Consider the following 15471-nt stretch of genomic DNA (forward strand, 5'->3'; position numbering starts at 1 on the left):
GGCAATTTACGTATTGCCAAAATCCAACGCGCTTTTCTAAAAGCGCTTCTGTTACGCAAGTCTCGTTTTAAGTGTCGCGAATTTGGCGCCGAGTGCCGGAAACTTAATCGACAGTTTGTTTGGTAGAAAATAAATAAAGCAAAAACAACAACTGCTATTAAAGTAGAATAAAGCGGCATTGTCAAACATCAAGATAAAACAAGGTAGGCTAGTACGGCAAAGCAGCATTAATACATTATCTCACGAACCCTAAAACAGTTAGTTTACTTTAGCATCGTGGGTTACAGGAACGTTTTCAAAACACATGCCCTTGTGCTTCCCAAGGTGTAACTTTCTATGGGAACTTAGCTCTAGCCGGCGGCTAAGCGTCTAAGTTGGCGCTGAACCAAAACCCCAGTTGCGTAATGACTACCCGGCGTTAAATTCTAACTAAATACTACAGAATGATCTGCAACATGGTAAGAAGTCTTTTTAAAACGTAAAATACCACAGAATTACCTGCAACCAAAAGGTTTGCTTAACTCGAAAATTAGCGGTATATTTCATCCCTTACCACTCAGTTGTCTGTTAATCAGTGAGATGCTCAACAGCCACTGCTTCCTAAGATCACATTTAACGTTGCACAACGCTGACCCATAAATCAGTCTAAAAAATAAAATCCCCCTACTTCCTCTGTACAGTACGCTTAAATCGTCAAGTGAATTATTCACAACTAAGTGCAAACTGGCAATAAAGCGCCACTAAGCTGTCCTCATCCGACCCGAAGGCTGGCAATGAGAGTCTGTGCCACCAGAACAAGTTCGTCGCGTCACTGCACTGGTGACGTCATGCTGTGCTGACCTCACGCCCTGACCCAGTTACGCGACGTAAGATGGCGACCAAACAACCGCAATTGTAGCGACTGTATTTGTGGTGGACTTCCAGCCGCGCGTGCTGCACCAATCAACTACGTGTTTATTTGCTTGTCAAACAACGACAAAGCCGCAATCTGGTCGCGCGACTAATTTTCCGCATTAAGGTCGCATAGTTTTTTTACTAAAAGTTTTACAGTTGATATATCCCGTTTTGGCAAAAAACGAATAGCGCTTAATGAAAGCAGCGAAAATAAAACAATCTTCACAATTTTTGTAAAAATACCTCAGGCATTGAATCGTAACATAAGTTTCAAATAGAAAAGCATATTTCGCAAGAGGTTCATATAATGCCATTTTCTTTTACCAGGTCTTGCGACTTTTACAACGAGCATGTGGTACATTTAAAGCATTCGCTGGTGGACGTGTGCCAGGATTAATATATTTAACGTTTTAAAATAAGACAATGCAAGGTTTTCCGACCAATACAGACTCGCATCCTGTTTCTTGACAACTGCACATGGCATGTTGACCGCGTCTGGCCAGAGAATTTGCCGTTATTGTAGCTTAGTGGCGACTCAACAATGGTTATACAATGTATCAAGTACAAATGCAAAACATCACACGCCGACCGAACAACAGCCTAAAATTTGGGAAAAAATCATTCATTCAAAAACAACTATTGCTATCCCCCTATTTTTAAGGTAACGTAATCAACACAAAAACACTATCACCTGCGACTGTCACGCACCTATCCTGCAACCAAGCACAAAACACCCCTTTCTAACCTTTGCGACAAACTTTAACTTGTCAAATGCCCGAGCCGGAACCGCGGACTTGGACGATCAAGAAAGCCGATCCGAGATAGGGGAAGCTTCACGAGCTTCACGTGCACTACTACGCTCCATTCCCACGGCTGGTGTGCTACTCGCCGCTCGGGCGCGAATCTTCACACCTACCGGTCCCTTTTTCGCTTGGCGATGGGCGGGAAAGCGCGCGGGTGCCTGCGAGCGTGAAACGGCGCCCGGCGAGGAAATCGAAACTGCGGGGTGGCGGCTGAAATGGATACTCTCAACTTCACTACTGCAGCCGATTCGCGCACCCAAGTTTAAAAGGCAACAACATCACGGCTCTTGTAGCCACGATATGCAGCTGGATACGGCTGGAACTTTTCGCTCAGCGGGGTGAGGCTGCAGTAACAGTATCGACTTTAAAGTGCGGGATATAACGACCGCCAACAGGCAACAAACGTAGCAGGAAACTCCAACCGACACCGCCCTTATGGATCGGTGCATTGAAACCCCTTTCCAGTAACGGACATTACATAATTTTCATTTGAAGCGAAGGACATATGTACTGTAAAATTATCCCATGAGAGTTACAATGGACCTGAGCAAATTTTAAACTTTTGTAACTAGACCTTTGCTAAAGATAGTTGAGTAGCCCTGTTCTACACCCTACGACCAGACCTACTCATTTATCAATACGTCGTTTAGTGTCAGTAAATTGCAAATTGCCTAAATCAATTCTGCCGCAATTTAAAGAATTGTTTGTCGTAAGTATTATATAATAACGTGTCGAGGTAACACCAATACGCTAATTTCGAACATAAAAAATTAAAATCTTTCTGTGAACGGACTACATACATTAAAACGGATGTAACTTTTTGTATTAAAAAGCAGGTAGTTTTTTTTCCTACAGGCTTAAGTTTTACAAAAACAGTTTAGTATAAGTATAACGTATTCTTGTTTAGCGAGGTATACCATGAGTTATACAAATCATATGTGACCCTAAAATCATAGGAGCTTTGCGTTTTTATATGAACAGTTAAAAGTATCCAGCATGTTTATAAGTAATTTTCAGAAAGGCGCAGCCAGATAACAAAACACTTTCTGTAGTCTCTCTGCCTTTTTAGCCGATTGTTTCTCTTACTATTTGGCTTGTACCAGCGCAAATATATATAAATTTTAACCTAAAATGGGCAAATATATTAACCTGAAATGCCCGAGCTTGGTCGTACGCCATGAAAATATCTTCAACTGCATACTGCGGCTTCTTCGACTAGTAAAGGACAACCAACCGACTCGTGGTTTTGCCGAATGGACTTGATGCCGCCGCCCGAGACCGCAAACGGGTGCAAATCCGGGAACAAAGCGTTGCGCCTTCTCGCCTTACCGTAACTCTAGCGGGGCGCGGGGCAGGCCCGCGACTTCTAATTGATAATCTGTAAACTGTTTCGGAATCTTAGTTGCCAGAAAGGCACGTTTTTCGTTCGATAACCCTTGGTAGGTTCGAACGCAACGGAACTTGGAAATAAAAGAGAAACCTCTGCGAATCGGAACGGGTGATCAAGATAAATAATTTATTTCACCGAACGGAATAAATGATTTCCACTTACGTATCTTCACAACACAATTTTCAAGAGCTTTCTAAATTTTCAATCACGCCAATTACTAGTTCCGTAGCTACATTGCTCAACTTTTATTTTTTGTTTCACAAAAGAAACGAGGCCTAACTTTTAGCAGAAATATGCCACCTTTTTCTAAAAGTAAAAAACGCCCCATTTTTAACATTCCGTTAAACCCAGTGGTTTAATCTACTTCAAAAGCGCAGATCAGAAACCACTTACCCGGCAGAGATAGACGTAACCTCTGATGTGCAGTGATACACTTCAAATGTTGTTTTTTGAGCGCCGCCTCACAATCCGAATGGAACAGATTACCGCGAGACCTCGCTTTACTTCGTTGCCAGTACAAAGTACAAAGGCGGACAGATAAAAAGGCCTGTTTAGCAAAAAACTTGCCTCAAACCCCAAAGTCTAAAGGTCTTGGTTGTTCTTACACACATAATCATCTCGAATGCCATTGACGGATACACTTCGAAAGAAAAATAAATCACACAATTACCAACCCAACAAGTAGACAATCATCACACTGGTATACAGGGGCGCTTGCCTGTTAAAACGTTTTTTATTACTCTATTTATTTATAATGAAACTACTATTCTTAAAATGCTCAAAACAACAAGGTTAGAATATTTTGGCAAGGTTTTATGAAAAAATAGACAAGTCCTAATAATACACATTACCAAAGCTAAACAGTTGTTGTTGAAAAAAAATCACATAAACTTTTAAACAATGGCAGCGTCAATTTATATTAATCGAACAATACTTATTATAATAATTGTGCTCACAGCACAAAAAACTAATTATCACTCTTAATTAACAATTAAAGTCGCTTAAGTCGAAACTTACTTGTTATAATACACAACGGTTACGACCCCGACATTCGACTGCAATAAATGTTTATGATACGAAAATGCAACGTCGCAAGATGCAACAAGCAAACGAAATAAGCTGACGTGTGTCGATTAGACGTATTAATTGCATACACTGCAGAACTATTTCAAAGCACTGTACATACAAAGTGACATAAAATCATGAGATTCAATTAATATTAAATACCTTTAGAATGTAATGTCGCTGTTTTACTACAACTGCAACAAATATCGATCTTTAATAGATATCTTGTTCAATGCAACCTTAGCCTGCGTAAGTGTTAACTGGTATATCGAAACAATCAAAACAAGCAAACATTACTGCGGCGTCAAATTAAGTAATTTATTTGCTCAACTGAGTTTACCCAAACAGAAAAAATGTCACAACCTGTCGCCCGAAAATACCGCACTAAATTGTTCGCTGCGCTTTTCCCCAACGTTTAGGCCGCGACAAGTCACGTGACGCGCTGATGACGTAATGAAGTGTGTGTGACGGCCGAGTGAATCAGAATCGCGCGGGCCCAGTCAAGTAGCGACAGGGATTAAGGGATTTAGACACGATTTCCGTTCGTCTCGGGTTCGAATCGCGCCAGGGTTGATTTCAACATTGCGCCTTGAATGTGATGCTTTGGGTTAGAATCCGATGGTAAATATTTACTTTTGGCATACTTTAAATAATATGGAGTTTCGGTGAAGAATCTTGCGCACAGCCTCTGATCTGTTTATAATTTCGACTAGCGGTTGAAATAAAATATTTATTGAAAGTTCTAACTGTTTCCTAAACTTCGATCCTTTTTGTCAGCGAAAATTAATATGATAGATATAAAAGAGATATTTTTGATTAGTTTTACTGGTTATTTCCACTTGAAAACGTCATCAAATGCGACATTTTACGTTTGTTTGACACAAAATAACATTTTAAGAGTTACACATGGCGTTTTAAGATCACGGCTGTGCCGTGTACAGCTGTTAGAAAACAAGTATTTGCGGCCAAAATAGGTTTCACCAATGAATACTTTGTATTAATTATATTATGAAGTAATGGCAGAAAACACAAGTTTGAGTTTAACTTGCTAATATTTAAAACAACATCTGTTCATGGCCCCCAGAAGGACAAAGGACATGGTTACATGTTGAGAAACCTTGTTGTTTCAACTGTGTTGTGAGTTTGGGACACTGTATGCGCCGTTGTGTAAACGGCAAAAAACTATAAAAGCGCGTTTTAAGAACCTGTGGATGTTTATCACTACTTTCAGAGCCTTTGGGGGCAAACTGGGACAAAAATCTGTCCCTTTTAGTAACAACCGATCAATTCCGAAAGCGAACTCGCTTGCCTCGCGATAATTACGCACTGCCCCTTTGCAATTTCTGGCGAATTTCGGTGTTTTGCGACAGATAAAAGCTCGAGACATCAGCAGCGATCGATTGTGGCGCGGGCGAGCGTTCCTAATCAATCACGGCCTGCTGTCAGGCTGCAAGAGGGCTCCCACAGAACAGCACGGCGGGAAACTGACCAACTGGGGCGCTTCGCTCGCTACTTAATGCGATCCAAGAAAAGCACGTCCTTCTATCATCTAATTTGCGTCGAGAATCAGACTGACCATCTCGGCGCGGGCAGAAATTGGAAATAAGGCGGTTTTATCCCGCCTGGCCTGACCAATGGCCGACACATTGCCGTTTCCCTGTGTCTTGTTACCCGTGTCCCGTGTGACAGGCGAAATTCGGTTAAGATCGAAGACGGTCTGTGTTCCGGACAGTCGGAGAAAGCGCTTGATGTAAACGCGCCTCCGTTTAGCCCTGTTCATTAGAGACAATCTGTGTAAAATGGCGGCATTGATTGTACCTAATACACCAGGAAGAAAGCCTAATGCGAAACCCCCTACCTTCTAAATAACGCGGCAAAAACAGAAGTGTCCCAATTTCGGCACAGAAACCAACAGGCTTGAATAACTAAAGAAATATCAAACACGAAAATTTATCTGTATACAACTATAAATATATAAAAGTTATTACATCCTGGCTAAATGATGTACAAAATTATATCCCTTTGACTTGTATAGGTCGTCAAAACGTTGGAGAACAAAAATATTTACCATGAAACTATTTTTGATTAATACAAAGTACTAGTAATAATCGAAATACTAACTCAAGTATCACAGCATAACCGACATGAAAATGATGTCAGCAATATTGGGAAAACCATTTTGAGACTGGGGGTTTAATGTTTTCTAGACATTACGGAAATTAAAGGAGCGGCACTATAAAAAAAGCTATTCCACATCAATCGCCACTACGGTCCTAAGAAGAAAGTTCGTTTTCGAAGCAGCAGCGCGGGGGTGGGCAGTGAGATAACGCATGTTTACAACCATGGTTTAACATTTGCCAGGCCTTGTTCTGGAGTGCGTGTACACTCCACAGACTATCCGCCGCTCTTGTGTATAGTGCGTAGGAGCATATATGGGTCTTTCTCCGATGAGTCAACACGCACTTGCATCAACACTGGAATTAGGCAAAGAATAGCCAGAGAACTCAAACTAATCCAGGCCCCAATCATCAAGCGCCGCACTGCGACGACGTACCCCTTTACCCAGGCCTGACTAAGCGACCGTGTTGATATTGTTAATCCCCGTAGCCGCACGAGTCTCGTTTCGACCCGGTTTCGCCACTCTGGGCCCCACTCGGCACGTTTTTATATTTAACCCAGACTGTTTTCTCCCGCGGCCCGTATAAGCATTTACTGGCACTATTTCCAGTGATGGTGAATTCCGTTGACCGTTGTGGCCACAGTGCTACTACAAAAAACATTTCTCACGCACATTCTTAACTGGTGAAAGAGAAATAACCTTATATGGGAATTCGGTTAACGCTTGTATGTTGATTATTTACCAAAAACACATACATTGCTTACATTAAATAACAGATTGCCGAAAATATATTTGTAAAACACAAAAAAATATGAGCGTTGATTATATTTATACCTGGGCAACAATGGAAAACAGGTCATTGTTTGTTTTTAAATTAAACGAAAAGATATTGTTGATTGTCCTTTTAACATAATGAGAGACTGTTGTAGTAAGAATACCTAGGAGGTTTATCACAAAAAACTATCATGACATAAGAAACACGTTATTTGTCCGGAGTTCTAACCAAAAAGTAGCACAATATTTAGCGTTACAAATGACACAATACATCGCCTTTGGATCCCAACAGAATATTTTGGTGAGCTACAGATATCAGTAAGCTTAAATAAACATAAAATATAACCAGAGTCAACATATTTATTCTTGTCCCTGCAGTGCACGCTGACAAATCTTAGCCGACTAATTGCCACCACAATGCAACATAATTAATTTATCAAGAAAGCAATTAATTATGCATGAGGCACCCACGAATAAACACGCAGACAAGCGCTAATGACCGCTGGAAATTTACGACCAACAGCGAACAAGAAGAGAGTGCCACTTCAACGCAAAATCAACAGAGTGCAATGATATAAACTCGAGCACTAAACCCTGGTCTATAAGCTAGTATATTAGTTGGCTTTGCAACTGCGACGGGCGCCAAGTTGATTAATCCAGTACTCCTGTGTTCGTAAACAAACCTTTTTACAATAGACTGCTTGATAAACAAATAGCAATGTTTTGATAAATAACTGTACTTCCAATGCCGACATCGAAAGTTGAATAAATCGACAAACGACGAAAATACTTTTATTTGAAATAAATCTTACCAAACTAGAAACTGCAGCCTACATTGATTTTAACGAAAAAATGTCGTGACCTACATTATTTACATTGAACAAAAATCCAAGGGAAATCTCTAGAGTTTAACTACGTATCCAACCGCCTGTCTACCTATGTGTCATGCTGGACATCACGGTGGCAGCAGATTTCTAAGATAAGGTATCCCGCCGGCGTCGCAGCGTCCATTTGACCCTAATCTAGCCGGCTCTTCTGTAAGCCCATCTCCCCAAAGACTACACGCACGGTGGGCCTATTGCGGCTCTGTGCAGCGTAATTGATGAGCACTGGTCTTGAAAATGGGATTTGCCATGGCTTTCCGGGGCAATGATGAAGAATGAGGATGAAGGATCATTATGCATTCCTATTTTGGAGTTCAATTGTGTGGTTTCACCAAAGTAGTGACCGCATATCAGCACTTTATTTCAACTACACAACAGTTTTATCATATTTAAACTTACAAACAATTTCTGAGTTAAATTAAAAAAAACTAGGTATAAAACCAACTTATCAAGCCTTTAATTCGATTAATCAGTAAATTGACATTAGGGAAAATATTTGTTCACTTTCTTTAACATCCAAGCAAAAGTAATGATTTATTGTAAAAAGTAGAACAAAGCACAATTGTTTGAATAATTATTACATACTGGATACTATTTTAAAGCCGGTATAACTCGTACAGAACAGACCAATTACAAAAAAACATAGCCTATTGAAGTCGGTTCACTTTTTTTCGTTGCCAATGAAATACAGCCTCATACGGCAGACACTGCCAAACAAGAAATTACTCTAAAACACTTGACCAAAAATGGCTTGGGTTACACGGGCAAAATTTCACCACCCATTAAATACGGTGTCGCGTGGCGCAAATTGTTTCGCGGTTTACCGGTTGCGTAAAACGACGTCGCAAAATGTCGGCAGCGATTTGTCGAAACACGAGTGCACCGATAATTTGTTTTTGAGAACACTACACCCGATTGTCTGCGTCGGCTTCCAAGGGGAAGGAAAAATCTCAGACAATTTGAACTCAGAAATTTTCGAAGGCTAGACGGATGGATTTGTTCTCCAACAACTTTAAGATGTTTCATACTTACAAGGCATAAATACGACGTAAAAATGTGTTAAAACCATAACTGTAGATTATTTCAAAGACAACAATCTTTTGATTTTTTAACGCAAAATTGCCGAAGAACAAAGTTTATAAAGTAAAACGAAAATTTGGTTGGGTAAAGAACTAACTCCTTACTTAATATAAATGATATCCGAACCGTACCTTTTTTAGGGTTCAACCTGTACCTCAACTAAATAAAAGACTGTACAGCACCTTAGAAAGAACATGTGTAGGTAATGAAAAGACTGAACAAAAACACCTAAATTATAAAATGTACAAAACTCAGATATTAAATTGGAGTTTATCAACACAAGCTGTGCTACATAATTTTAGTCGTAGTTTTATAAAAAGAAAAGTTATTGTAAAATGACACGAAATTTTCTTGACTATTTCGATTTTCTGCACTTTTTATAACTTTAGATGGACGTTATCGTGCTTCGCAAAAAACTGGCAGGTTGCGCGGGCGCCACAGTTTACCAAACAACTTCGTCTCATTTCAAATTCTAAAAATGTATCGCCTTAAAAAAACGCAAGCCAATTATTAGTAAAGCCAATCTACTAGCTCTTCTGTACAGTAACGCAAACAGCGCTACATAATTATTATTTACGGTAAAATATATTGTCGTTACATTACAAACAATATCAATTGTTATTTTTTATTTTTGTTAATTATTTGTTTTAAACGTTTTTTCTGATTAATAAGTCCCAAATAATGCACAGACACGGGTAAATCTATAAAAAATTATTATTAAACAACTTCGAAAAATGTGTTTTATTATTCAAGTTTTAATTAATCAAACATAGAAATAACTTAACAACTAACAGATATATACCGAGTTACCAAAATTATACACTTACGTTTTCAAAGAAATTTTTACCGACTTAAAGAAATATTCCTGCAGGCTAAAGATTACCCTGTACCTTTCAATACTGCCTCTAAGATGTTTGTGTGATTTCACCACTTTCATAAAGGCTTTTTAGAAAACCTAAACCCTGTTCAAAACATTTGTGGTTACAGGCTAATATTCACTCAAATTTCAGCCCTGCTGGATATTATGAGAAAATGAGCGGAGGCGAAAGGCCCGCCCAGCAGTATTCGGACCGCAAATAAATCGCCGAATCCAAAATGAGGAGCATCATTGAGCGGGCAATCAGCGGAGGCGATATGGCAAATGGGAAACCCGACCGCAAAGCGACATATTTAGGGCCCCGTCGTACATCGGCGCATCGCAATAATAGAGCAACCCCGCTGTGCAAATAGCGGGGGGTGCGCGGAGTGGCGTCTTGCGAAGTCACAAGCCTTTCGTCGCGCGCTGGAGAAAGTCGTTTGTTGTGGCGTCGCTCGCCAACGATGCGATGATGAATATGATGGAACTTCATACCGGGACGCTTTCGTTTATGGCGACGGCAAGTCGAGCTGAGTCAAAAACTCCCCCAGTAGCTGGGCACTGTCGAGTCCTTTTGATAACGTCGCGGCATCGGCTCTTCTATTTAGAAATTCGGCAAGTTTTTATTCTTGTCTGGCTTTCGTCACGCCGCAAACGCACAAGACTCCTTAGACGACTGCATGAGACCGGCCAACCGGCGGGGTTTCTGAACCGTTTTCTTACTTATTTACGATATACAGTGAGACCTGACCGGGTCATATACTGTATGACGTGGCTGACGGATACCGCCTGAAAAAACATTCATACGTGCCGTCGGGTTCAACGTACGTACTATCAGCGGTTACGCACGTTTCAAAAAGTTCGGAACTGAAATTTGAGATAAAATGCCAACATAAACGTTGCCGAAGCTGAAACAGCTGTTAAATATACTTGACTCATCCAGCCCAGCTGTTTTCAGTTATTAAAATATCGTAAAACCCTAGCAAAAATTAAATCGAAACCTATTCCTCATTCAACTCCTTTACCAAATCATAATGTCGCCGCAAAGCTAATCCGAATCTGTTGAACAGAGTGGTTGACGTAAGTCAAATTAAAAACTATTAGCACTAATTCGATCCCGACGTATTCAACAAGCCTGCAAGTTATTGTTTCAAATAAGCCAACATCTGTGTTATCTGCAGACTACTAATGCACATTAACGCGCTGGACAACTTCCTGTGCTCCAAGCCTGACACCCACACACAACAATGGCGATTCAAAACTAATTTACCCTTTGAAGTTCGATAATGGCGGCCTGTCACTCAAACAACGCTCCAGTACGGTTGTTTATAACCTCTGGGAGTTGAGAAAACTCAGGGCAAAGAAAGTTGTCGTTCAAACGCTTCGCAGCCTATAGGGATACACATTCATATATATATGCTGTAGGTTAGTTTGAATTCAATATGACCATTCCCTGCCGCAAAGTTTGAATTTGCTAGCCTCTCACGTTAATCGAATTGGCATCGTCAGATTTGGCGCGCACCAAAATTCCTCTGTTATCACCTTGCTTGCGTTATGTTATCTCGGCCTGTCTACTATATTTTCTCTGTGATCCTAACCACGACCCAAGAAAATAAATCAAACGACATGCACTACGAAATAAGTAGCAGTAAATAAGGCACGGTGCTGGTCCATAATCCTACCCCAGTGTTGAAATAAAACAGGTATGAAATCAAAGCATAATATTTGGGTTAGGGTGTAGGTTAGGTTAGTTTTTTGGTTACGAAGTATTATTCTATTTATTATTTAGTAATAATACTTGATCTACCCCAACTCAAACTCTAACCCGCAAACTAACCCAAATGATGTGCTTAGTGGTAGGATTCTAGACCAGCGCACAAGACACTTAAAATATAGATACATTTTTTTAAAGACTATCCTAATACACTATATTGGCATGTGTTCTGTCACACCAGCTACATTGTTAATATATATACAAGAAGGATTTTAAATTTATTCATAAGCGCTATCTGAAGAATATTTCTAAAACAGTTTTACAAATGTTAAGCTAGAATTTTAGAAATACTTTGGCGGTCGAAGCTTTTAAACCACACAATCATATTTTGACTGAGTCGCATAACACACGGTATTCCCAAACAAGTTTTAGGGCATTGTGACGTAATAGAAACGGTTAGGCAAACAACTTGTGTGCTTGCCGCATAATGTTTTACATAAAAGTTGCAAAATCCTTTGTAAGACTCCAGCAAAAACACACATTTGAACATCACTATTTATTAAAGCCTGACTAGTAATTGACCGCAAAAAAACGGAAGGTATTTTAACAGTCTCTGTTCTTAACTGAAAGTTTTTATAAATATCCAACAGCGTTCAACGGCTACCAGTTGAAACGGCTGAAGGTTGAACATTACGAACAATCGATTTCTCGACCTACAATCGATGACAGGTCTCTCATGGGTCGAAGGAACACTCTTGACTCATCAGACAAGAAGCCAATTTTTACTCAATTACAAGAAGTCCGCAACAATCTGGCAATATAATCAACTGGCATAAGGTATTTCATTGTTTTATAACAGGGTAGTCCAAACCCTGGCACGCGGGCCGCATGCGGCCCGCGGACACATTTCGTGCGGCCCGCAGAATAATTTTAGTTTACATAAAAAATTTTCAGTTTTGTTCATTAATTGCCGAACGATCGCCATGTTTTCTAGAGATACGATTCGTTACATCATGATAATGTAGTACTGTAAACAGCTGTTTTTTGGTATTTATGACGTAACAGTGGTATAAAATTAGTTTTCATTAGAAGTTGGGTAAGGTAGTGTACTTGAACACAGTTAGCTACAAGCACGTGTGACAGCCGTAATCGCAACTTAGGCAGGATTTGTTGTTGTTTGACGATAGTAATAGGCCTACTTACGCTGAAAGTTATAAAATTAGCCCAGTACAAAACTTCCTAATAAAATGAGTCTTAAAAGAAAGGTGACAGAGGAAAACAGAGTGTTTAATTCTAACTGGGAGGAAAAGTATTTATTTGGCGACAACAATGGTAAACCACAGTGTTTGGTGTGCTTTCAGTATTATCTGTTCCGAAAGAGTTTAATTTGAAACGACATTACAACACCAAACATAAGGAAAAATACGGAAACTACCACGGGACTTCTCGGGAAGCAATTTTAAAAGAACTGAAGGGTAACTTCTATAAACAAAAAAATATGATTTCCAATTTTGCCAAAAATGATTCAACCGCAAACATGAAAGCATCATAGGAAGTTGCATTAACGCTCGCTAAGCACGGTAAGGCTATTCGTGGCGGGGAAATCATAAAAGAATGTGCAATTAGGATGGCTCCTGCATTTGGAGATAAAAAAATTGCCAAAAAAATTGAAAATGTGTCTTTATCCCATCAAACCGTTGCGAGAAGAGTGGTCGATTTAAGCGACAATGTTACTTCACAATTGAAAGAAGTTGTTCAGCAGTGCAAGTTCTTCTCTCTGGCCTTAGATGAAAGTACTGATATCAGTGACATTATTAGTCAACTCCTAATTTTCATCCGCACTATTGATGAAAACTTTGTTGTTTGCGAAGAACTGCTCAAGACAGTTCCACTTCATGGGACTACAAAAGGCTTGGACATTTATAACAGCCTCGCCTCTGTCGTTGATGCATATGGAGGTTTTGAGAAATGTTCATGTGTTGCAACAGATGGTGCCAGGGCAATGACAGGAAGGAGAAATGGCCTGGTTGGCATACTTAAAAGTCATGGTGTGGATTGCCTAACATTTCATTGCATCCTTCACCAAGAAGCACTATGTGCCAAAGTTTTGAACATGAGTGAAATTATGCATAGTGTTTCAAATATAGTAAACATCATCAAAGGGGGAATAAGGCTCTTCGACATAGAAAGTTCACCCAATTCCTTAAAGACGGGGATGCGGAATATGAAGATATTCCACTATTCTCTCACATCCGATGGTTAAGTGCAGGCAAAACACTGAAATGCTTTTTTTCTTTGAGAAAAGAAATTTTGACTTTTATCCAGAATGAAATAGGAGGGTTTCCTGAATACGTGATTCAATTGAATGATGATAAGTTTATAGGTTCACTGGCATTCTTGACTGATATTACTAATCACTTAAACACCTTAAACATGAAGTTGCAAGGTAAGAAACAAAACACATCTCAATTGGTGGGATACGTTGAAGGTTTTCGCAAGAAACTTCTATTATTCAAGACTTCTTTGCAAAGAAATGATGCTACTCATTTTCCTTTCATGCTGTGAATTACTTTTTAAAAATATTGCATTCGTCACATTTTCCGAGAAAATAGGTGACATTATTGACGAGTTTAGCAGCAGATTCGCTGACTTTGATTCACTGAAAGCAGAATTGGAGCTTTTCAATAATCCACTGGAAGTAGATACTGAGTCTCAACCGTCTTATGTCCAACAAGAATTATGTGAACTGCAATCAGATCCTTTTCTTTTGTCAAGAAAAATGAGCGTTACGACACCTTTTGGAAACTTGTAAGCTACGAGCAGTTTCCACGCTTAAGAGAACTTGCACTGTAGATGTGTTCCATGTTTGGTAGTACCTTCATTTGCGAAAGCACTTTTTCAATTATGAAGCGAATAAAAAGTGATGTACGAAACAGAATAGCTGATGAAACGCTGATGCCTGCTTACGATTGTCGACAACCGAAATCAATGCTGACATTGAAAATCAAAAGCAAGAAACAATGAATTGTTTTGTTATTTTGTTTGTGCTTCATCTATATTTCCCTAATGTAAAAAAACACCACTCTTGGCTAATTAGTTCGGTAAACTCGCTTATTTAATAGAGTAAAACTTGCAGTTTATTGATTACTTTGGAGTTTCCCCGACTGCGGCCCGCAAGGCTTTCTCAAATTTTTTTGCGGCCCTTCATTCGGTCAACTTTGGACCACCCTGTTTTATAAAAAAACGCAATCTGCACTATGGCCATTTTGTCGAAATTTATGTACACAGATTTGCGTTGTAAAAATTCTCTTAGGCATAGTGTAAAAAAAGCATCAACAAGATTTAGCAAAGCATGAGCTAAATATAATATAAATCATTTTACTGTGCAGCAAAAAATGCTCGTGTTTTCTGGGGAATTATCACGAGGGTTTAAAAATCTCACTTAATGTTTATAAACTTTGCTCCGGTTTTATATGTTAATAATTTAAACAAAAAGGATATGCTGGAGCATTTTAAAATCACCTGAAAAATAAATTGTTTCTTCATGGTTGAAATGAATGCAAATAAAAGTGTTATCATAAATTAGGGCTGTTTATATTTTAAGTGTGTGTTTTGTGCAAGCAAGAGCTACTGCTGACTGCCTAATGAAAAATGTTTCTAACTATAAGGTACAATGCATAAAGGAACGTGTTTTTTGCAAGGACAAATCATATCTTGTATAGGAGAAAGGAATACAAAGATACACACAAAAAAATTGTTTATACATTTTTGCAAAGAACATAGGAACTAGGTTATACTGATAGTCGAGCTTTAAGGTTGACATCGCGAACAGCGTTCTTTTTCAGTATACCTTACTAACCGATGCAAAACCAATACTATTATTGAAATAAAA

The 15471-nt window shown here is 39.3% G+C and overlaps 1 protein-coding gene across 1 annotated transcript; it reads left to right on the forward strand.

The window, feature by feature from the left end:
• The first annotated feature begins 13206 nt into the window (after positions 1-13206).
• Positions 13207-13842, forward strand: LOC146138282 (general transcription factor II-I repeat domain-containing protein 2A-like). Its single transcript, XM_083394557.1, has one exon. The coding sequence runs from the start codon at positions 13207-13209 to the stop codon at positions 13840-13842; it is 636 nt and encodes a 211-aa protein (XP_083250683.1).
• Positions 13843-15471: the final 1629 nt, after the last annotated feature.

The sequence above is a fragment of the Ascidiella aspersa genome, chromosome 7 (genome assembly GCF_963924565.1).
Source record: "Ascidiella aspersa chromosome 7, kaAscAspe10.2, whole genome shotgun sequence".
NCBI classification, from domain to species: Eukaryota; Metazoa; Chordata; class Ascidiacea; order Phlebobranchia; family Ascidiidae; genus Ascidiella; species Ascidiella aspersa.

Bases quoted from the DNA above. Each gene is read 5' to 3' on its own strand.
- LOC146138282 (XM_083394557.1), top strand. From the start codon at position 13,207: ATGGCTCCTGCATTTGGAGATAAAAAAATTGCCAAAAAAATTGAAAAT.